The 26,076-nt window shown below is 38.7% G+C and overlaps 1 protein-coding gene across 1 annotated transcript; it reads left to right on the forward strand.

Moving 5' to 3' along the window:
- The first annotated feature begins 455 nt into the window (after positions 1-455).
- On the forward strand, positions 456-26,042 carry LOC139726214 (orexin receptor type 2-like). Its single transcript, XM_071637282.1, has 7 exons — positions 456-803; positions 15,245-15,403; positions 18,306-18,407; positions 20,535-20,601; positions 20,641-20,779; positions 22,682-22,815; positions 25,819-26,042. Exons 1-7 carry the CDS (start codon positions 456-458, stop codon positions 26,040-26,042), a joined length of 1,173 nt encoding a protein of 390 aa, XP_071493383.1.
- Positions 26,043-26,076: the final 34 nt, after the last annotated feature.

Raw genomic sequence — 26,076 nt, forward strand, 5'->3', positions numbered from 1 at the left:
TAAATAAAATGTAATGACATAAATGAAATGAAATAACAAAGCTTAATCATATTCATGTTCTTAACATCAGGAATCATCGTTCAGTCACTAAAAATTACACAATGTCATTACAGCAGTCATTTAACAACTTTTAAAAATTACCGATCCTCTTGATTTGTTTGTGGATCTTTCTGCAGGAAACGAATTGACTCAAGAAACACACATATTGCGTGGTAACACAGGGAGAAAAATAAAGACATATGAATATATATATAGAGAGAGAGAGAGCTGGGGGTGGGACAAAAATAAATAAAAGAGACACAGGCCAATGAAAATTCTTCTCCAATAAGACCAGTATAGTTATACATGTATTATTATCATGCAGCACTATCATTATGATCTCCATTATGTTCGAATACTTGCATCATCTATCCATATCTCGCTTCTGCCTTCCTTTGTAGGAATTATCGTGAACAATGGACGAGTCCTTGACGATAGATCTGAACTCCACCTACCAGGAATCAGGTGACTACATGTATTTCATTGATTTCGTGCGGGAAAAGGTCGTTCCCCAGACCCACGAATGGTTCATCATTGCCCTCTATGCGCTGATCCTTCTTCTCGCGCTGGGCGGGAATACGCTGGTGTGCTACGCGGTCCTGCGAAACGAGCACATGCGCACCGTAACGAACTACTACATCGTCAATCTCAGCGTGGCGGACATTCTCGTCTCTCTTCTCTGTCTTGGACCGACCGCAGCTGTTGACGTCACGGAAACTTGGTGGCTGGGCAAAGTTGGATGTAAAGTTATACCGTTCTTTCAGGTAAGCAATTGGGTGCACGTCACGAGCGCGACACCCACGAGTCATATTGAACATGAGTTATACAACCCACGTGTTATACAGCTCTGGGGCTAATAGCCCACGAGAAAGACACCATTAAAGTGAACAAGGCCCACGAGCTCGACATCAAGTAAAGCAGACCCATCATGAGCTATATAATTGTCCACGAGCTATACACTAGGCAAACAAGGCCCGCGAGTTAGACACTAAGCAAATAAGGCCCACAACCTCGACATTACATCACCGGGCTAATCATGGAGGGTCAAGCTCGTAGACCTTTTTCACCGAGTGTCAACCTCGTTGGCCTTGTATGTCTAGTGTCGATCTCATGGGCTTTGATCGCCCAGTGACTAGTTTGTGGGCCTCTATGATTCCGTGTATGACTCATGGACCTTTCTTCTTTATTTTTTCAATGCCGAGCTCATCAGCCGTATTACCCGTGGGTGTCTCACTCGTGGGATGATCCTGAGGAGTCAGGTCTGAGAGTCGGCTTAGGCTAGATGGTTGTACATTGAATGTTAAAATTATGGACTACTTTTCGGGGATTTTGATTTTATATTCCCGAAGGATCTCAACCCCATATATGCTATGACTCGAGAAGCTTGAGTTGAGATCCTGAGGACAGATTATCAACAACAGTGGCGGATCCATCAGTTGGGCGCACCTGGCGCGTGCCCCCTCTTTATTTTTGTTTAAAACAAAAGAAATAAAAAGGAAAAAAATGGAGGGGAGAAAACTACATGCCCCCCCCCCCCTTTAATTTTGCAAAGGCGCCTATACCCATTACGGAATTCCTGGATCCGCCCCTGAGCAATGCCCCGAGTAAAAGCAGTCTATATCAGGAGCATTCTGGACACTTTATGTATTAATTCCAAGTAAACTTAAGATAATAAGGGAAGCACACACACAGGCACACATACGCTCGGGGGAAACGAAGACGTGGACAGGACAAACAAACAACATCAAAAGGCAATGGGAAGAGGCAGACTTTAAAGATAATATAAAGTTTTGGTACCTCAAAAGTTTCCCTGAGTTTCCTCGTCTTAGTTTGTGTTTCAGGTTAAAGTACCTTTCATATAACTAACACTGTGAGACTTACTCGCCCCAAAGTGCTTTCATGTCTTAGTAATCATGCAATAATGGTTTCGTACTATACGTGTACATTGATTATCGCAGTACCGCGTCGAGTGAAACTAACGGCTCGTTCGAATCTTTCAGAGCCCGCTATGCTCTGGTACGATTCAATTACTCATTGGATACGTGTTTACATGATACACGACTCTCGTGAAGAATAAATAAGGTCACTTACTAACAATTCAACTAGCAAGTCTTTTTGACACTCAATCACTAGCTGAACCACATACTGTAAAACATGACATATTCGCGGCATGAAAATTTCCCGAATTGGCGCCGATGACCTTTTTCGCTGCATGAAATTTTCGCGAATTGCCACTGGAATTCAATGTAGGGTCTACGTAGTGTAGACAAGAACTTTCGTGTGCATTTTAATTTCGCGAATCTTGGCTCTCGCGAAATTCGTGAAATTAAAATGCACGTGAATATTCCTCGTTTCTTAACGACACGGAGCTGTCTATTTCAAGTCGCGTATATACACACTTTCATGATGCGAGCGTCACGTGAAAATGGTCACATGACTTCTGCTCTTGCCCAGTTTAATATACTCTAATTCGTGTGCGCCCTAAAACGCAGTGCTAGGGTGCACTTGCAACTTGTTCACGGTGTGTGCACGTGTGGTATATGCATGTGTGTTGTTTGGGCATTGGCAAAACTGCTTCTCTTGCTCTATTGCTAAACACGTTAGTAATCCGATGGTTACGTATTACTTGACTTTTGCTGGTGTTCTTTCGAGGCTCATTGATGCCCCAAAGACAATTCTGCAACGCACGTCACAACTTGTGTGATTGTGTTGTATGTCGATAATGGGAGACAAGAACAAATATTAGATTCCAGCTTTAGCAGTAATCAGCCAGCAAAATTGGCATACCTTGCACACAGCTCGTGTCACGTGTTGTCTGCTCGTCACGGGTCGCTTGACTTTACACATCGCGCTTCTAGATGTTGACGCATTTGCATCAGCACAGCAAAGCGCGGTGGAATATTTAATACAGAGTATAAAAGCCACAAAAACCAGCTTGGTGAAATCTGCCCTGCGATCGAGTTCCATCACGCATCACAGAGAACAATAGGGAGAAATCCTCACTAAAAAGCAAAGGTGTACCATAATCCCTTTCCTATATCTCCTCAGTATTTGCCAGTTCTTTAACGTTTGTATGAGAAAAATAGAAAGGACATTTAAGGGCAGAAACGTCATATACAGTGAGTTCTGCATGGTTTGTATTTTTCAATGTTTTGGCTTAATGGATAGCTTGGGTTATTCCCTTGTTTTCATACTATTTTTTTTTCCTTTTAGCACAATCCAGTCACCATTATGGGTATGAAGGCAAACCTTAATGGCCCGAATTCACAAAGGTGGTACAAACCATGGTTTAAACCATGGACAAAAACCATGGAGCGCCAAGTGTCGCAAGGAATATTTCGTTACGAAATTGGTCATCATTTTCGTCGACAAAATGACCGTTTCGTTAACGAAACTATCATTTCGTGGACAAATGTTCATGTAGTTACAAAATATTGTCATTTCGTTACAAAACAATCATTCATCGACGAAATGACAGATTTCGTAAAGAAATATTCCATGCGACACTTGGCGCTCCATGGTTTTTGTCCATGGTTTAAACCATGGTTTCATTTGTACCACCTTCGTGAATTCGGGCCAATGAGTTGACATCTACAGGGGATATTGGACTATTGGAAATTCAGTCAACATACACGGTATCTTGGTCGGAAACTATATTCTTATTTTACCGTCATTCTTTTTTTGTATAAAGAGTAAATACGCACACAACACCATGATTTCTGATATTTAGGCCTACATGTACATACATACACACAAACGTATACGTACGTATAATGTGTGTGTGCGTTTGTCCATGTGTTTGTGTATGTATTGTGCTCGTGCAGGGAGAGAGACAGGGAGAGAGAGAGAGAGAGACAGAGAGAGAGAGACAGAGACATAGCGCTTCCTGAAAACCATTAAGCCGTCTATAAAACAATATCAAATATTTTCGCTGCCGTAAAGCTGTCACTGTGAATACAAGTGGCGTCTTTATGAGATTGGTCCATTTGAAACTCCCATGAACCCGCGTCCTCAAACCGAAGCAATGTATAGAGGTTGGCAGTCTCCCCCACCCCCTCCCCATCCTTTCTACCGCCAATATTGTCCTCGGAATATTACGTAAGAAAGTGGACGCGTGCCCGCAACTAGTTGGTCGTAAAGCGCATCACCGAAGAAATTAGTCCCCCGCATTAGTGAACATGGTGAACGGCATCACGAAGGATTAGAATGTCTGGAATTTTTTACATTGATAAATGATTTTACAGTGAGCCGCATGTACTGCGGAATTATTCTTGAGATTGTGACAAGACGAGGTCGCCATTGCAAACAATGTGTGCAAAGAATCATGACAGGGGTGGAAAAAACATTGTAAGGGATTATATCGCATAAAAGGGCTATAAGTTTGCAGTGCAGTGACGTGATAATACCAAAAAAGTCTGAAAACTACATGCGCAACGCTTGATAGATTCTTATCATATCAAGCATTTTTGTTTGACTTTGTTTGTTTGTTTTTTATCTAATTTGACTTATGGTCAGCGTACCTTTCTTTATTGTGAAGGACAATATGACGTGATGAAAAAAATCAAATAAATTTATACAATGACATGATATGCCGTGTTGAAATTTTACAACGTAAAATAATGTCTATACATACAAAACATTTACTAGAATAATTTTTGAATATACACTTAAAGAGATGGTATAGTTTTGATTGAGATGGGGTTTCAGGTTTCCAACATTTTGTGAGATAAAACGAAACCTCATAATGGTAAAATGAAAGAGCAGAGAAATTCAGAGTTTATTTGATGAAAATTCTTTTTGAAATGGCTGGGCTGAGATATCAAAAAACAAATTGGTCCTAGTGAAAGGTAGGTCACTTTATTTTACTTTGCTTTTGATATCTCGGCCATTTCAAACCGATTTTCATCAAGTATACGTTGATTCCTCTTAGAATCGTACGCTCTTTAACATTTCAGGTGTGATTTCTAATTATCTCGCAAAAAAAGTTAAATTCTGAAGCCCCTTTCTGAACCAAAACTAAAACATCCCTCTAAGATTGAGGGTTGCTTTTTTGTCAGGCAGGAGACATTGAACTCATCTACAGGATTTCGGAGTAACTCTTTGGGATAGGAATAGGCGCACTGTTATAATACAGAAACTTTAGTGCCATTATATGTCACGAGCTTTTAACACGACAAAAATCAATTCATTATGGACTTTGTTTTGAGTATCAACACCTTCATCTGCGCAGTTGTTGGCGTCCTAATAGCATACCATACAGATAGATAGGGAGAGAGAGAGAAAGAAAGAGAGGGGGAGGTAGTGTGGTGGGGTGGGACTTAGGAATGCGAGTGTTAGCTTGGCTAACGGCTCTGAAAGTCCGCTGACCATTTATCATTTCGTCGACACCTCAGTAGACGCGCCTCCGTAAAACCGTAGCCTCCGACCAGTCTTCCAGTATTATGATACTGGAGCGATATAAAAATGATGACGCCCCATAGTGCATTGTGTCTCTATTCAGGCCACGGCCGCGCAATTGCATTGCAGCGCACAGTCTGCTGGCAGACAACAAAATGTGAAAAGAAAGCGCGGTACATATTTTCGTCTTCAGAAGATATCAACTCACTATTTTTTATGTTGTTTGTGCTGTGCTTTATTTCATTGCTTTTATGAGCAAAAGGCAGTGAAACTTAATTTGCCATTTTATTTCAACACCTTGTTACATATTCACATTGATACACACACACACACACACACACACACACACACACACACACACACATATATATATATATATATATATATATATATATAGTAATAGATATGTATACACTATTTGCACGCAGCGTGTTTATGAATACAGATACATAATAATGTACAAGGGTGTATGTGTGTGTGTGTGTGTGTGTTTGTGTTCTGATTTTCTTTTTTTTTTTGTTTCAAACTACCATATTAGCAGTTTGATTAACAGTGTTGCTGGTTGCAATAGGGGATCGCTGGCTTCACGATCCAGAACCCCGTAGACCATATAGGATGTGCATGAGTTCAGTGATCAATTATTGGTCGTAAATCCGTTCCACCGCGCTGATATTTTGAAAGTGAAACGCGAAGATCATAAATCCCATCGCGAAGCAGAGCAATTTCTGGAATTGTCACCATGGCTTAAATCAAAACGATCTCCGGGGAGAAGAGGGGAAGGGGAGGGGTGGATGGAGGGTTAGGTGGGATGTCACAACAAGAAGAAAAGAGTCAAAGTTTGTAATCAAATACTTCTACTTAGATGATACAATGACCGGTTTCATTCGCACGCCAATTAACCAGAGCTCAATATATGATTGTATATAGTTCCAGGATAACGACCATGCTGATAATTATGATTTTCTTACACATCCTGCTTTGTGTCGTCACATGTAAATGGATTGATTAAAAACATTTCGGCATGCATAAAATCACGTGATGAAACATTCGTTCTGGATTTGTTTACCCACTATCAACACAGCGGTGACATACAAAGTAAATATTGCACGCTGCGACACAGGAAACAGACGGAAATGCGGATGATAAATAATTACCTGGGAGGCACCTATATAGAGTGGGAAAAGATATATTGACTCAGGTAGACAGGATCGGACAAGAATTAGAACGAGATAGAAAGAAAGAAAGAAAGAAAGAAAGAAAGAAAGAAAGAAAGAGAAAGGGAGGAGTGAGAGAAGGCCAGAATGAAAGACAGGGGGTTAGAATAGGGGTGATTTAGCAAACCATGCAACGTTATGAGAGTGGGGAATTCCCTTTTTTTTTCTGAAGAAATTAGATTTGTTTCTACACTTTTAATTGTTAGTCAAATTAGAGCAAACAAACAAACAAATAAACATACAAAAATACGATGTACAACCTCCAACGAACGCGACAAAAATATGATATGAATTATGCAATCTTTTATATCCTTAAAGAAAAAAGAGGTTCATGCTGATAACTCCAAGAAATCAATAGATTTACCCCTACTCTACCGCAACAGAATAAAAACATTAAGTTGTGTCAGAAATAAAAGGATCGTGATTACTAATTAAAGTGATGTGTGTCTCTTGAAGGGGTACATAAATAACAAAGACTCAGGATATATATAAGGTCTTTTACACAAGTTTTAATGTGTACGGAAGTGACGACCGGATTTCCCCGAAATGCAATTGAAGGGATAGAATTTTAACTGGAGAAAAGTGAAATCATGTGCATGTGGTAGAAGCGAGACCTCGCGAGAATTAGGATGTAGGGAGGTAGTTTTAAAGTGGGCGGTAGAAGTCATTTAAAGTTAGAACGCTTCATTATGTCTCACCTGTCACGCATTCTTTCTGCACCAATAAGAAAAAAACTCCCTTTCTGCACTAGCTGTCACCCTGTAGAAGCGGCTTTAGGGTAACATACTTCCCCCTCTTCCCATCTCCCTCCCTGTCTCACATGTTCCATGCACTGATTTAGTTTCCGCCTTAAAGCCCCCTGCGCTGTGTTGACCTACGCGTAATGATACTTCCAGCCTTGCTTTAAAGCCCAAGTCATCCATTTTTCGGCAAAGACCATCAGGGATTAGAGTAATATTGAACACAGGGCCCATTGGTACAAATTGTGGATAATTCTTGATTTATTCAAACAACTTTTAGTCTTGAGTTAGAACTCTACTTGGTATCTGCACCCTTGTAGTTCCGTATTAAACCTCCCATACTAATAGACAAGGTTACTGTGAAAATAGCAATGGGATTTTAGATGCAGTGGTACTGAAATATTTAAATCAAGTTTAAGCAAATCGTGCTTATATCCTATTACTTTGATGGATGTTGATAATGGGAAAGCATTGATTACACAGAAGAAGCTACCCAGGTTAGATTACAGTGGATCGTTGTGTTGACTTCAAGATCTATGCAATCGTACATTGAATTCTATTTACATTTTGTAGACACATACAACGTCTACTCCACTTGCTGTGTGTATATATTATGTATAAGTATTTACAAGCCCCTCAAAGTACGTTCTGCAATATTAAAGCCTGATATATCGTATTTCTCATTATCGTCATTGAATATAACATCGTGAGAAAGTGTGATTAATTACCTTTAAAGATAACATCTAACTTGCTATTATTGGGTGTTTCTGGAATATGAGCAAAACAGCTGAGTATGGGCACAGATCAAAAGTGAAAAGTAGCAAAAATATTTTTGCTATTGATAATGGACTTTTTCGATGAAAAGAAAGACCAACTGGAATAGGTAATGCTGAAATGTGTGCACTTTCAAAAACTCCTTTTTCATAAAATTAGATGATTGTTTGATCAACCTTTATATTTAATTTCAATCTTCAGATACTACTGCAGTTTTTAATTTGTGGATGAAGCCTGGAATCCAATGATAACTTCACAATGCATTCTTTTCAATCACATGCCTTCCCTCAAAAGACAAACCAAATGGGCATTATACTGCTTGACATATTTAACACAGTTGCTTTTATTTCTAATTCGACTCTTCTTCATACTTCCTGTTTTATTGTGCATTCCAGGAATGCGTAATATGAACAAGTGAGTTGTCATTTGTAAAAAAAAAAAAAAAATAGTCGGGCTTTCTTATGACGTCACATTTGAATGAAATTATATATTCCTGAGAAAATGTGATAAATCAAATTGAAATTACAGGACTTTTTGAGGGGTTTCTTTACCTATGAATATTGACATCATATATTTAGATTCATAATACATTTGCGTATACTTATATATCAGGGGGTTGCATTTGACATTTTGATGACCCGAAGTAAAAGGAAATGATATAAAAATTCCTTTTGAATCAAAGCTGCTCAATCAGGCCACTACACGATAACCTTTTAGGAAAGTTGGTGGCCCAGCATCAATTTTTAGTGGCCTCGGGCCACCGGGCCACCGCTAACGTGGAGCCTGTGTATGTGGGTGCACGTCACGAGACCGACATCCACGAGTCATACAGCCCACGAGTCATATACAGCCCATTAGATCGATACCAGTGGCGGATCCAGAGGGGGGCGCAACCGGCGCACGCCCCCCTTTATTTTTCGTTAAAGACAAAAGAAATAAAGAGAAAAAAATGAAACGAAACCCGGAAGTGGCACCAGAAATATTAGTCACGCCCCCCCCCCCCCCTTTACAGATTTTCTGGATCCGCCCATGGATACTAAGCTAACAAGGCCCACGAGACCGACACATTAAGCCCCGTGTTGTATATCAGTCGAGCTCGTGGCCTTTTTTTACCTAGTGTCGAACTCATGGGCTTTATTTGCCTAATGTCGAACTCCTGGGCTGTATGACTCGTGAGCTGTATGACTCATGGACCTGTTTTCAATGTCGAACTCTTGGGCTGTATGACTCGTGGGTGGCTGTCTAGTGGGATGACCTCGTAATGTATGCATGATTATATAAGTATTGTCCCATACTCAAGAGCTTAATTAGACAGATTGTTACAGGGTTAATTGAGTGAAGTAATGAGAGGCTCGAACCGAAAGCCTTCTCAATGAAAGCGCAGTACAGCACAATAAGAACAATCTGAAACTAAAGGATCCGTTAGAGATAAAAATCAGCCTTTTTTTCCTTTCTTTCTTGAAGCTCTCAGGAATATGTGATATTTCGTCGTCCGGTCATTCTCCAATTGACACATTATAATCCAGAGCGATGTTTTGCTTCACGCCTTTACATTCGGATGTTCAATCGTTGAAGCCGGAGAATGGGTCGCACGGGACTTTTCCGGGGGCATCTTAAGGTGGGGAAACTCGAGTGAAGATGGAAGGTCTACCTCTTTAGTTGCATCCTTCCTGGCGAAAAGAAAGAAAGGCAGAAAAAGAAAGAAAATGAAAGAAAGAAAGAAAGAAAGAAAGAAAAAAAAAAAGAGATGTTGGGAGTCTTTCGCCTATACGGTTAATCCAACCAGGGTAGCCACCTCCCTGACCCTACAAGTAGGGCCTAGTACATGGATACGGGGGAAACAGGATGTTGGTTGGATGAGAGATCGCGGAAAGAAACTAATTTGGGATGAAAAATATGAAGTCTTTTTAGGAAAGGTAATTGCTCCCATCGGTAAAATCTAGAGGCATTGTTTTTGTCTTCCCTTCCATAATTCGTTCTGACGTGTTGAAAAAAGGGAAGAAAAAAACGAACAAGCAGAATATGTAGATTTTGATACATCAAATGTACATATTTTCGGAATTATAAAGTATCTTCCGTGTAAGGTTTTCAAGACTTCAAAACGGAGAAAGAAAAAGGACAGTATAATGAGAGAGAAATAGAGTCTGAAAGATAGACAGATTAAAAGAAACAAAATATGATTGATTGATACAGAAGAAACGAATAAATTTTGATTTTGTCTTGCTTGTCGAACGAAGGCGGTAGGGGACCTACTAGCAGGCTCCTCCACCTTGGTCGAACTCGTAAAAGTATTTCTATGCCTATATATAAGTCTACGTAGTTTTTCTTCGTGCATCCATATAATTCCCAAGTAAAGAAAGAAAAAAAGAAGGTATCAGACAAATTTACTATGACTACTATGACTAAAATTAGATTGTGAAGAAATGCACACAAAAACCCAAACACATGTATACATACTTGTGTATTCAATTTCATTATCAAAGTTACATTTCTTTGATAGTTGTGATTTCGGAGTTATTAACGATCCAGCGTGGTATAATGTTTGTTTGTTTGTTGTTGTTTGTTTTTTTTTGCAAGGTATCGTTGCCTTTATCATCTAGCAGACATCTGGATTCAAATTTCCCTCAACTTTAACCTGATTTTAGTATTTTGTATTTTATTCTTCATTTTTCCTGTAAACTTTAACGAGTTATTCCGCCGAATGTAGTGAAGTACACGATTCAGTTGATCTGTTATCTGGTTATAAGAAGTAAGAAAAAAATTGAAAATACAAAGAATAGAGAAAATATATCGGCAGGAACCAACTTTTACAAGAATGCCTGGATACGTGTAGTTTATATTAAGAAGAGCCCAGTTTTGTCTGACGTGTTTGTGCCAAGGAACGTGCTGCCCTTGTACTTTTCGCTCTCGTACGTGATCACTATAGCGTAAAGCGGCTGCGAGGCGAGGTTGCCGCAGGCGCAGCCTCGTGCCCAGGTCGGGGCTAAGTGAATTATATGACGTTAACTGCCCGTGCTAACATGTGGTATTGCGGCGGTCAACATGTATGAATGGAGACGAAAGCTTACCACTGGTTTGCTGCAATTCAATAGTGCGAATTACAGTTACATTTCATGTAAGGAGAAGAATAAGAAAAAAACAAAATAAAACCAAAACAATAGCAAAAACCAAAACAAAACAAAATAAAACTCCCCTCTAGTTCTCTAATTTTTAGTTTCTAGCTTTTAAAGGGCTCTTTCTTGAATTGTAGGTAATCTAAGAGCTTAATTTATAAAAACATGGATTTTAACCTGTCTTAAATCTTAAACTAAAATCTTGTTCCAAACGCCACTGTGTTCAATTGTATCAAAGATTTATATAATTTTACAACAGAATACAAAATAACACGGAATGTCAATGAAACGATATATTGCAATGATTATTGTTTTTTTCTCAAAATATAGATATACCTCCCATAATAACGAATATTAAGTTTAAGAAATGTTCAGCAGAAAAGTGGTCGTGGGACCCAATGATAGTCAGTGCCTGAAATGTACGTGACCGCCAAAGAAAATGGTTGAGAAATCATTTAGATTCACAAATAGATACAACTCAGATGTATATTATTGTTTTGATATATTATATTCAGTGATGTGAATCTGCCTAAAAACCGATAAAGCAAATGCATGAAGTAAGAAAAAGTGAGAGAATGGTATTTCTCTGTAACTAAAGGGAAATTCTTCTCCAATGGAATCGATGAGCACATAAACACCAGAAGAATACATCAGTAAAGCATGATGTAAATCGGACAATTCGTTTAAAAGTCTGACAGTTTTTATCCAATGCATGTGTGTTCCAATAAGCTGGATGATAATACTGCGCCATAAGTATTGTCACAGTAGTGTGACGATATGAAAATGCAGAGAATTCCAGAAAATTTCACATTTCATGTGGAGTACACACACCTCAAATTCAATACTGAAAAGAAAGTGTGACAAGAATTCAAGAAACGTTGGTATTTTATATGAAGTACACATGCCTTAGATTCATAACCGACATACAATAAGGGATATTTTATTATACCCACCTGCCTCTATAAAAAGAGGTAAGTCAAGCTGTCTTTCATTATGCTGAAAAATGAAAAAAATGCGGAATTCTCTCTATATTTACTTCGTATATCAGTCCAGTGACATGATAGGATGATCTGTTGTAGTTTTCTTATCTAGCTATGGCGGTCAACTGGCGGTAACATTACCAAATTTCTTTAAGCAGAAAGGAACTTTGTTTCTTTCTGCTTGAGCATGATCTTGTTTTCGCCGGTGCTCTTTCTGTTTTGCACGTTATTTCTACACCTTTTCCGAGCCTTTCTTTGAAATCTCACGAGACGCCATCAAACCGCTATGCCATCCATTTTAAGACACATGTTTTTGCACCCGAAATTGGTAACAATCCATCTCTTTTTTTTCCTCCTAAAATACGACTCAGTGGTGCTACTCTTCCAAGCCAATCTCGACATAAAAAAGCGGGAAAAGCGAGTTGAGGACTCGACTGAGGTGGCAATGAGATGGATGCGATAAACCCTTGGGATGATTTCTCGGGGATGGCGTATACTGAGATTGTCTTACATCATTCTTGTATTTCGCTACCTGACTCCCCTCCGCCCCGGTCCTTTGATTCCCCCTCCCTTCCTACCACAACTTGCAAATAGCTCCCTTTACGTCATTCCCGGGTCACCTATGCCTCATTATTTGGGTAACAGCAAATATTCTTCTTTGTTTTTACATTGTCTTGAGGTCATGACTATATTATATATTATATATTACTTATCATATAATATATATTACGTATTATATAATATATATTACATAATATGATGTACCATGTGTTATATATTATATGATGTAATATAACTATTCGATGCACGCGTCTCTAATCACTGCACACAGACAAAATTATACAACAATTGCACAATCGTTAACCAACCATCGCTTAAACTTCTCACTTCATCTTACTTGGCCATTGCAACGAGTTTGTAGATGATTTGTTTGCTCGTTTTTGTTTTTGATTTTGTCTACATCGAATCGCTGCATCGATTACATGAAATTAGTGTCTGTTATATAGACGAGTCTATGTAATCAATAAATGGTCAATCGTTTCACCTAATAGCAAACCGTTTGAGTTATATCATCTTCTCTTATAGTCGTCCTATAAGGAATAAGAAAAACTTATAAGCTCGATGAACTGTCAGCGTATTGTTGTTTAAGAGTATCGCTCATCCTATTTCATGTTTTGGCTCAATAATTCGATGACAAAGAATTATAAAAACGTATTTGTAATCACTCGTCCTCCTTTCTCTTCATTTTTTTTTTTTGTTGCAACAAGTATTACGAGCAGACAGGTGAGAAATTGGGAGAGATAGCTAAGCGAAGCGACGTACTCGTCGCTCCTTAATTTGACGAGAATCCGAATAGAGTTCACAGGAATTCGCTTTCAGAAGTCATTAGAGTTTCTGATGTTTGGCCCCGGATGGAAAAGGGAGGGATGAAGAGGTAACAAAATAGATGTTTTTGGTCTCGCACTGTGGCATCGGGGATAACGCTTTCCGCATCTTTCGTGGCAACACATCCGGAGAAACAATCGAGTGGCATCCTTGTGTCGCGTGAAATCTATTAGCAATGTCATGACATGCTGATCGCTATTATGTCTTCAAAATGATATCGGGTAAGACACTTGAGACACGGAGACAACTATACCAACACGGTACACCATGCATGGTTCTTGAACCCCTAAAGGAAAACCTTCTCTGACAGTGTTGCAACTGCTCTACCTTTAATGACCTTGCAGATGCACTATACCTCAGCGTTTCCACGTACCCGATCTAGAGGGATCAGCCCACAGCTTGACACCCACGAGTCATGCAGCCCACGAGCTGGTCATTAAAAGAAGAAAAAAAAAACCAAGTCATTCTTCATACACCTACGATTCATACAGCCCGCGAGTCATGCAGTCCATGAGCTAGACATTAAGTATATAGACCCACTAGCTAAACACTTAGTAAAGCAGGCCCACGAGTTATAGACAAAAGGGAAAATAGGCCCACGAGCTCAGGGCTTGGCAATGAAGGACTACGAGCTCGACATTACGTAAATTAAGCCCCGGGATTTGGATGTTGAGCTCATGGGCCTTTTTAAAATTTATTTATTTATCCCTTTTGGGGGGTCTGGCGTTGAGCTCGTGGGCCTTATTTGCCTAGTGTCTAGCCCTTGGACCGTTTAGCTCGTAGACCCATTTTACTTGATGTCGAGTTCGTGGGCCTTGTTCAATTTGTTTCTCGCTCGTGGGCGGTATGATTCGTGAGCTCCATAAGTCTTGGGCTGTATGATTCCTGGACAGTATGACTCGTGGACTGTATATTCTTTAGGCTGTATTACTCGCAGGTGTAGAGCTTGTGGCTTACATCAAATATACTCACCTCCACGTAAAGAGGGACACAGCCAACATACCGTTCAAGAACGAGAGTTGTTACGGTAAAATTCGAACTCGTTACCTCCATGTTCAAGTGTAAAGTATCTTATCTATTATGCCATAGTGTCCCATGAGGTATAGGAGTTTTCTTTTTGAACATAAATTATGGTGAAAGGTACCTCACTTTTTCGCAATATAAAAACCATAATGTTTTCATCAACTTTACTCATTGAGTTAAACATAGTAACGGACTTAAGTAATCAAGAAAATCCAATGAAATAGCTAGATATGAGTGTGTGATCATGGTGAGTACTTCTAATTTTTCCAGACAAGGAGATTCAGGATGAAGGCTTGTCTATTCTAAATATTGATATGAATCTTGAATATCATGTATAAGTGTGTTGGGTATGTTCATGTGTCATGTCTGTCTGTCTGTCTCTCTGTATCTCCCTCTCTGTTTCTCTTTTAAGCGTGCCTATCAAAAAATGTGTTGCTTTTTTTTTGCGTGTATGCGTGTCTTTTTGTGTGTATGTGTGTGTGTGCGTGTTGGCTTTTAAATGGGAATGCCTCTGTATGCAACACAATGTCTCATTTTCCTATAAGAATTTCATGTCATTCTTTCGTCTTACCATACAGCACGTGGCAGCCTGTGTATCGATCTACACCCTCACTGCGATAGCTGCCGATCGATACCTGGTAATATGTCATCCCCTCAAATTCCGTATCAGAGCCTCCCGAACGGTCATCATCATCTGTCTAATATGGATCTGGTCCGTCATTGCAATTTTGCCTCAGGTGATGTGTAACAATGATCATTAATTTTTGTCTCATTTGCATGTCAAAACACGGCAATGATGAATCGAAATGGAGATGTTGTTTCAATTTTCATGGGAAAAAGAGGGAATGGATGGATAATATGTTGATTCTTTTGTCTAATGGAGGCATCGTGATTTAGAGTGCTTTTCTTATTCAGTAAGCTTTTTTTCACTAATGGTAGATCATTTCTGTTTGTGACATCACAAATCCAACAAAAGGTCGCACACCCTGATTCTACATGAGGACTCAAAAAGGTGAAACGGGTCAACCTATGTAGGCAATCTTGAGTATTTCACATTTTTCTGAAAGAGCAATTATTCTTTTTTTCATTATTTTAAAGTTTGGTATCATACAACCATAGAGAGATTATGTCTTAGAATTTTTTTCTAGAAAATGATTTTTTAGAATAGTGTGATTAGGTTTATCTTACATTCCCCATTTCATTTCTTAAAAACGCTGTACACACTCTTCACTTTCAATGCTTATAAAAATGAAAAGATGATTCTACTGTTTTGAAAGTTGGTATGAATTATGATCAGGAAATGTATGAATAGAGTATGCTCAATATCAGTCTAGCGTGATAATCTTTCATTGTTGCTGCTTAAGAGTTTTACATCTTTTTTTGTGTCTCATTCAATGCAAAGAGCACTGTGTAGAAGGATTGAGCGCTTAAATGGACTCTATACACCTCTGAGCCTCCTTTTTCAGTATACAGTTTTCTAGACAGTGTGCTTACCCCCCCCCCCCCCCGATATTTTGACTGGTTTAATAGGAGAGTCCATTTGAATTGAGTTAAACTTGAAGTCTGCTCTTTCAGTATCTGCCCTATACGCTTAAATTCCATATCTGTCGACTTTTTGTTGGTTTGTGGCGCAGAGTCACATTTATACATTAACAGCCCCAAAATCAAAATGCTAGGAATATCTAACTGTACATATTTTGCCTTTCGAAAGGAAGGGAACCGTGTGAGCTCAGTAATTGCGACCATGAATTTTGCTCGAAATTCTTCTCAAGCAAGATAATATGGTCAAATACATCACTACAAACGATATATTTGTGAAGAAATACATTGAGTCTGTAAGTAACAGTTACTCTTACAATCCTTGACACACGTTTATTTTATACATAGTTTTGATGAGTTGTATAATTTCGACGCTCTTATACATAGAGTCCTAAAACGGACTAATCTATAGTACTATTCGCAGTAAAATGTATTATCACACCAGCAAGGTTTTCAATCAGAATGTCGAATTACTTAAATTTTTTTGTTTCGTTTTCTTTTTTCTGTTTTTTAGGGGGGGGGGCAAGTTTAGGGAGAATGGGATCCAATTGTTTAAGAGGAAGAGTTCATTATGGATAATGGAACTGAGGAGTATATTATATTGGACTTTCTGTGAGTAAAAAAAGCTAGAGTCGTCAGCGAATGTAATGAACTGTGAAACTTGCGATAAGCAAGAAATGTCATTGAAAAAGCATGCCGCATGGGATCCTAATAGAAAAGCTTGTTGAATGCCACATTCGATAGACTTCAAGAAAGAAGCACCGTCATTCACAATGACTGGTGACTAACATACTGGTGTATATGGTTACTATCATACCACTTCAAGCCTTTCCCGCAGACCCTAAATATCCTACATTAATACAGTTTATGTAAGAGTACTTCGTGATTAATTATTTCTAAGTCCTTGGAGAATTCTATAGAAACATATATCAGCGGTATGACCGTGCTGATCAATGGGGGATACATATTGTGGACAGGATATTATAGCTGATGCGTAGATGTATGTTTCTCACGAGAGCCAAATTGTGCATGCGTCAGCTAACACAATTTTTCATCTTTGGACATATATATATATATATATATATATATATATATATATATATATTTGGTTTTTTTAACATGAAAAATGGTGTTTGTCCTGATATACAAGTTTTAATCAAGATTTTTTTGAAAATGGCGAAAATAAAGCATAGGTCTGAGTTGGAAAGGGATGCGGGGTCGTCTTTTTCAACACCGGGACAACATAAGCTTTTTCACAGTAAATTGATGATGTGCTCTAGTGGTATTTGAATAGAGCAACGCTTTTAAGTAAATTGTTTGATATGTTTTTGATACCCTTAACCACTTTATGTTTTCAATTTTGTCATTGTCATTTTATATCATCTTAAATTACAGGCAGTGGTTATGGAATTCCAAAATCAAGAATACATCCTCGAATTCAACCTGGAACCGTGGCTTGCGAAATGCTATGAGGTACATACAAAAAAAAAAGAGAAAAGTTTTCAAGCTGTTGTTTCATGATTACATCCTAACTATTCTCATTGTTGTAATTATCAGTAATAAGCTATTTCCATCAATATAATAGTTATCACCAACACAGACAATTTACCTTCTTTGTGATTAGCATCGATTTTGATAAATGATATCGTAAGCTTGTCAGGGCAAATTTCATTGGCTAAATAGTGGTATCTGTCACCTCTTAGTTCGCGCGTGTGTCCTCTGTGTACAAAGTCGACTGAGATGAATAGCGTTTACCTGCAATGACAAAGTGAAAGGCACAGTGAATGGTGACAGATATTCATATGTATATCCACACGAAGATAACAAGAAATGTGATTAGGAAACACTAAAAAATTAACGCACAAACTAAATATTCTAATTGTTGCGTGATTTTCTCATTGACTGGTCAAAAAGTCTAAAAGAATTCTGCGGGGGAAACAGTCTCCCTGCCCCGTTTGGTACAGGCATAATGATCACAATTGATCGTCATAATCACCGTGACATGCTGAAGAGTATAGAACTAGGATCATAAGTAAAACAAAATAATATTTGCGTCTGGACAAAGTCTTAATTGTATTATCTTTTATCTTCCTTGAACAGATGAAGTGGCAGGGCTCTATGCTGCAAAAAGTCTACTACGTTGGGATTGTCATATTCACCTATCTCGCTCCTCTTTGCATCATAACTGTGGCTTATGCTAAGGTGAGTGAATTAATGCATGACTGAATGCATGAATGAATGCATGAATGAATGCATGAAGGATTGATTGCATGGATGATTGCATAAATGAATGAATGAATCAATCAATAAATCAATGCATGAATGGATTAATGAATGAATCAATGGGTTAATAGTGTATGAATGAATAAATGAATCAATCAATCAATTAATGAATGAATGGATTAATAAATGAATTAATGGCTTAAATAAGTCATGTAAGTGTATGGATGAATAAATGAATGAATAGTCGAATGAAAACTCATAGGATGAACGAAAAGGGAACACCTTATTGACTGATTGAGTGAATTAGAGACTCACCTAATGAATCATTATGAATAAATCAGTTGAGTGAAGGAAAGACTGATGATGGACGATTCGGTGAATGAGTGAGTGAGTAAATGAATGAATAGCTGACTTAATGAATGGATGAAACAGGAAAATGAATGACCCAGCGAATAACGAAGTAATGATGTTTTAACTCTTTTAATCACACTAGAAACAGCATCGTTTATTAACTCAAAATCACTGATCCGAATGACATTTCCATAATGGCCCGAATTCCCAAAGGTGGTACAAATGAAACCATATGGTTTAAACCATGGACAAAAACCATGGAGCGCCAAGTGTCGCAAGGAATATTTCCTTACGAAATTAGTCATTTCGTCGATGAAATGATTATTTTGGAACGGAATGACAACATTTTGTCACTAAATGAACATTTCGTCCACGAAATGATAATTTCGTTAACGAAACGGTCATTTTGTCGACGATATGACCAATTTCGTAACGAAATATTCCGTGCGACACTTGGCGCTCCATGGTTTTTGTCCATGGTTTAAACCATGGTTTCATTTGTACCACCTTCGTGAATTCGGGCCCTTATGTCCTGTAATAATAATCGATTTATTGTGTAAAAATGTAAGCTGCAAAGCACTATATCAATTTATTGAAATGCGAATAGGTAAAACAGGATTTGGCGTATTCGGTGATTTGAAAACGAAAACCGTAGATGAAGCTTAGTGGGCGCATTGAATCAAAAGTCTTGTTACATATGGGTTGATGTTATACAAGAGCAGTATCTGATTATGCCAATTCTAAAACATTGAGGTGAGGGTAAACAACGTGCTGCGAAGGTATAGTATCGTTGTGGCAGCTAACCTCAAAGAGGTGAGTAGTAATGGACAAATAAAAAAAAAAGATTCTTGCCAAAGGAAAAAAAAAATGTATGATCCACAAGATCAAAGCAGCCCGGTTGTTTTTCTATCTAGCTCAAACCGCTCTGCACTAGATATGTGTGACCACAAAGAAGGGCATTGGGTATTGGTGTGAGCCACCAAAACTTGACCAACGTCAACGATGACCGTGTCGGAGCGACTCGTCGCTTCGTTATGCATCTTGTTACGCAGACCAGGGAGATATGAGCAGACCAACTTTACCCAAAATTCGGGTAGAACATGGGGGGGGGGGGGGGAGGTGACGAATGAAACTTATCAGAATGGTAAATTACGCCTTTTGTCGATTTTATTGCACACTGCGTATCAAGTAATTGCATATACAATGTAGCCTCACCAAAGGTTTCCTGACAGTTAATAAAATGAACTGGCCTAGCCCCATCACTTTTTTTTTTTCGTACCAAAAAGACAGTAAACTGACATGGAAAAGAAGCCTTACAAGCCTGTTAAAGAATAACTGTATGTGAGTCATTTGGGGGAGAGGGGCGGGCAGATGTCTTTGAAGGCATTTCCCGATTATCGTCAATTTCTGCTGTCTCTCAGTGAACATATATATTTGGGTTTCATTTCCTATTAAAGATTTTCACTTTATTGTACTGGTTTTATTTCGTACGTGCGCATAGTGCAGAGTGTTAGAATGTTTTAGAATGTTTTACAACGTTAAAAGCCATGAAGGGTTCTGTGCTATAAGGCCAGGGCCCTGTTGCATAAAAGTTATGCTCCAACGCAAGTCAAGAAAATCATACGCAACTTGATTTTCAACCAATCAGAATGGAGCATTTGGGACTTACGTTTGATCTTCTTGACTTGCGTTTGATCGTAACTTTTATGCAACGGGGCCCAGATGTAGTCCGGACCGATTTTGACCAATCAACAGGTGTGCATCCGTCTTTGGTCGGCGATCCCTACGGAAGAAACAAGTCGCACGAAGCCCAGCGAGTCAGGCGGCAACCAGTCAGCCAACTGGGCCGCCTCCGAGGGAGGCGCCACTAAGCCCGGAGCGGTGAAGACGGGTACCGAGACTCAGATCGCATCTCGCCGCAAAGTGGCCCGGATGCTAATCGTCGTAGCTTTCATCTTTGCAGTGTGCTACCTGCCCATTAATGTCACAAATACTATCAGGTACAGTACAAGCCGAGTTATTAATTTTTCTTTTTTCCCCTGCTTTCTTTTTTTTTTTCTTCGTGATTGTTCTTAGTTTGCTTTATTTCCTCTTTTTTTTTCTCTACCTTTCCCTTAAATTCCATTTTTCATATTTCTTCTTATTCAAATTCATGAAATTCTTCCGTAAAGATTGTTTTCATTGCAACTGATTGACAAATTGCCCTATACATCGACGTAAATAAGCACTGAATTGATCAGTGTTTTAGTAGTAGCCGTGATAAAAAGTACCCCCGGCCTGCATGCTTTAAGGATTAGAACATGAAATTGCTAACGGGCGGAAGCTCGGTGGTCTAGCGGAGATGACGCCTCTCCGGAGATCAGGAGGTCGTAGGTTCGAATCCTGCTCGCGTATTTCTTCTTCGTCTTCTCCTCCTCCTCCTCCTCCTCCTCCTCCTCCTTCTTCTTCTTCTTCTTCTTCTTCTTCTTCTTCTTCTTCTTCTTCTTCTTCTTCTCCCCCTCTCACTTTTTCTCTCTTTTTTAAAGGAATATGTTAAACATAATTATTACCGTTCAGGAGGCGATTAGCAGTATGTTTTACGAAATCGTAGTACTGACACATCGTTTCCCCATGACAAAAAGAAATGGTGGAAATGTTATTCTGAAACACTACGACAGCATATTATGCTGTATCAGGGGCAATAAATCATTGATGTTTTAGTTGTTGCTCAAGACGATGATATACTAACTACAGCAATATCTGTTAAGCTCTAAACATTTCCAGTCGTTGCTCATTCAGCTCATACGTTCAATTATGCTTATGTAGAAATCATAATCATGGTTATTCATCGTTTGTCTGACTTTAGTTTGCCAAACTCGATTGCAAAGTTTTCGCTTTTGTTTCTGTATTGCGTTCAGTTAATTTGCGTAACACTCCGCTGGTACACATTTCGCACTCGCGGTATAGTTTACATCTTTTGGACATGACCAATGCATTCGGAAAGTACTTTGTATTTACTCAATACATTTTGTTTTTTTTATTTGTTTTTTCTTTATTCTAAAGTCTATTTATCGAACACTCATACAAGGCTTCTTTAAAAAGCAGGTTTGCTTGGTATCAGCAAATGATGAATGAAAGGAACATACCTTTTAAGAGATGTTGTGAATAAATAGATTAATAGAAAAAAAAAAGATTCTATGCGTCCTTACCCTTCACTTTGGCTCTTTAGATAGCTAAAGCCTTGGAAATTTCGTCTCTAGCTTGTTTGGTAATACTAGGTATGATAATGACATAAAGTTCAGAGAACTATAAGTTCAGAGAACTATTTATCAAACCTAACACGAATACAAAGGATTGAATAATAAATTCAGAAAACGGGTAACTGGAATAGATGTAATGACCGAGCTTAGAGCGCCACAAATTTGTTCCAGTAGTAATAAAATGGGACAAGTTTTTTTTTTCATAATACATGATTTTACTCTTGAGGAGTCAATTTTTAAATGGAAAACTGCAATGTTACTTCAATAATCGATTATAATCTTGAAGTGGTTACTGTGAAAACCCACTTTTCATTTCCATCCACCAAACTGTAATAAAACATTTACGAATCTGCCTGTCATATCTATAACACCCATTAGGAATAATGATCTTACCCATGGATGCGTTTGACTGACTGGGTTTTGATTTTGTTCCTTGGGCACATATCGTACAGATATCTCCCATCAGCTGCCAGGAAAGTATTGAATGATATTCAATATGATTAGATATATGATATGATATGATATATGTAAATCTGATAATGTAAATATATTACGCACAAGTACAATTACCATATTTCTGCGATAAAATCGAAACTTTCTCTGTGTAAATGTATGGAGATGATTAGTTTTGTGTGCTGTCTCCATTTTATCATTAAATTTTAGGCACTTTGGTCTGATGGATACAAATACCCACGATGTTGCGCATAGAACGCGGGTTCACTTGAGCTTTCTCGCCTCGCACCTCCTCTTATACATCAACAGCGCCATCAACCCTTTTATCTACAACTTCCTCAGTGGTAAGTATAGGGCTGACACCTGTAAATATAATGGAATTTCTAAAATAATTGAAGAAAAACATAGTTAAAAATCAGAAGTGCAATTTGGCAAAAAAATTGAATAGCTGCAGATATTGAGCATGAATTCCTCTCTACAAACTGCATTTTGGTTGGAAGATAAAAGTTTTTCTCATATAATTTGAAGGGACTATTTTGATTGGGTACATGTACAGAAAATAGGTGATTTAGTGAAAAGAACTCGTAGTCTGGCTTTGCGAACCCTTGGACAGAGTTTGAGCTAAAGAACCCCCTTGGAAATTTGATGGGTGAAAGGGTATAGCTGACTTATCGAGGCTAGTGAAGATGAAACACCTCATTTCTCCCAGCTGTTTTACAGAATTTGTTGAATTTTTAATTTTAACACACTTCTCTATGGGGAAATATTTACCCCTATGAGCCCTCTAATGGCGCGTTTACACCGAGCACGGCACGGGCGATGGGCCGTGTTTTGTTTGTCTGTTATGTTTTTTTTTTATGGTACGCCGAGAGAATTCACTGTGTTGTTCGGTTAAAAAGAATCAGTAATTCGGTACAAAATCCCCCAAAATGTTATTCTTATGTCGAAATCAACGGCAAAAAAAAAAAAAAAAAAAAAAAAATCACTGGTAGAAGATTAATTTTGTAGCAACATTTTCTGCGGGGAAGTGATATTGTAACAGAAGCAGACATGGTTCCTTTTTGGTGCACCATTTTTACCAAAACCCCTTTCCGTGACCCGTGCCTGACTTGGTGTAAACACAGCTTAAAGAAGTTCGCCATACGGGCGTAAATGTCGATTTGTAAACAGTGTAACTTATAATAATATCGGCCATTATCGAGGACTTCTTGAATAGAAGAACAACTGATCCAGTGTGTTATGCAATGAGTCAGGTGCTTGATATGTCAGTGCATAAACCACAACATTGTAACTACTGGTATCGCTAGATGTGCCCCTCCCACTCCCCCCCCCCCCTCCCCCGTTACTGCTGAATGTAATAGAGGCCTACTAGTATATTCATATTCATAGTTTTTTTTTTCGTATGATGGGCCAAAATAATAAGTTTATCCAGACATTTGTACATACTGTATGCATTCTGTTATTTTGAATGCACTTTATGCTTGGATAAGTTGTTGAAATGTACATGTATGAGTGTTGAAAACTGGTAAAGCTTAGGCAAGCTATATGGTTTTCTGGAAATGTCTTTGTTATAAAGGTGTAGAAAAATTTGGTTATAGTAAACTGGTATATTCTCATTTAGGGAGTTTTGTAGAGCACCCACGTGAAATGCACAACCAGAATTGGAAAATATGCTTGAAATTACTAGAAAACATGTGTTGCTATTTCGTACTATGCGCAATAGCTAACAGATGTAAATCATAATTAATGGATTAAGGATTAACCATATTTGTCATGAAACAATGACAACAACAACAACAACAACAAAAGCAAAAGAGAATAGACCAGTCCACTTACATAAAATTCACATTTTCTTATAAACCTTTTATAAGAGGGACAGTTTTCTGATAACATAGGACAGTTTCTGATAACCAAATATAAACGAATTTTGTTGTACAGTACTCTCCGCATAATCGGGTAGGCTCGGGCAGAGCGTTTCTTACCCGATTAAGCGGAGTACCCGATTAACAGAAGAACACGTCTCATTCACAATTGACACACACAATGTATATGTACATGCATTTTACACTGCACCAAACACCTACATTGTATGCTTAACAAGCGTGCTTGCACGGAACATTATACATACGATACCTTCAAATAACACTTGCTCAGTCACGAGCAATAATTTACAGTCTTTATGGACAAATACGTCTTCACAAAACTTTGTCGTTTGACTATAGACTGATCACTAACAAGCAGGCGTTTTTCTAAATGAACACATCTTTTTGTGTGCACTATCACGTAGAACGTCGGGTTACTTTTCGAGAAATCACTGGAGAATAGTAAAATTATGAAGATTGTGCATGGCCTGATTTTCATTGCAAACTTCAAGGGAGGAGCGCAAGTGTGTTTAACTTCTGCCTGTCTATCCAGTTGTGAGTGCCAGCTACATGTGTAATGTTCGTTTGCGTGTGGCAAGTCGGTACACTGTACTGGTACATGTGTTTTCATGTTTAATCACTCCCCAAATGATCGGTCTTGTTTGCAAATTAAGTAGAGAATGCGATTAGCCGTGGGAAATTTGACATGCATGATTTCTTAAAGTATTATATCTGCGATATTATGGGTAAAAAATTAGGAAAGAAGAAAATTGCTTACCCATTTATGCGGAGAGGCAACCCGATTATCAGGTAATTCTAATGTGCATTGGAACTGATTTTGAAATTACTACCCGTTTAAGCGATACCCGATTACGCGGAGAGTACTGTATTTTGCAGCTGGCTGCTTTGAAATAGTCATGCATGGAGTTGCGAACAATAATTAAAAAGCGTGTGGTTAAAATGGACACTACTATTCTACGTTTAGACAAAAAAAGTAAAAACGAACAAAAATATCGCTCGGAGTATCGAAGTGGGAGTCTTTTCTCAGTTGATACTTGATTTTTAATGAACATGGAGAACAGCATAGATTATCTAAGAGATGATTACAATCGTTTAATAGACGAAACATTACGGTACCAATTTAATCATTACTCTTTATCATGGACATTCATACCAGTATTCATGTATTGTCATTTGAATAATAATTATGACAAGTTGTCTAAAAGCACCACTTAAACCGACGATGATAGTGATAATCATTGACGTAAAAAAACAATTCTTCCTACTTTTGCTGCAAGGTCATTTTGATTTTTTTGTTGTTGTTGTTGGTAAAAGCTGTCCTAACATTTTACCCTACGATATCACGGTTTGCGTCTTTCTAATGCCTACCGCAAGCGAATATTTATTAACTGCATTCATACACATGGGTGTACTTGGTATACTCGACTGTCGCGTCATTATTGTCCATCATTATTGCACACACAGTCAAATTTCGACGGGAATTCCGCATGGCCTTCTCCACGTGTGTGTGCTGTCGCTCTCGCAAGCGAAGGCCGGACACCATCGGCCTGACGAGCGCCAGCACGACGGCGAGTCGACGGGCTCACCGCACGAACACGACGGGCCGGACAACGAGCACGGAGTACACGCCGATGTGGAAGGTTGCCCTGCGGTCCAATCGACCGCAGTCGAGCTCGTCAGAGTATTGAAAAGAGGTCATCGACGTCGGTTTGACAAGAATCC

Source organism: Diadema antillarum, unplaced genomic scaffold (genome assembly GCF_040938485.1).
Source record: "Diadema antillarum isolate AM-2024a unplaced genomic scaffold, OU_Dant_1.0 seq00000081_RagTag, whole genome shotgun sequence".
Lineage (NCBI taxonomy): Eukaryota > Metazoa > Echinodermata > Echinoidea > Diadematoida > Diadematidae > Diadema > Diadema antillarum.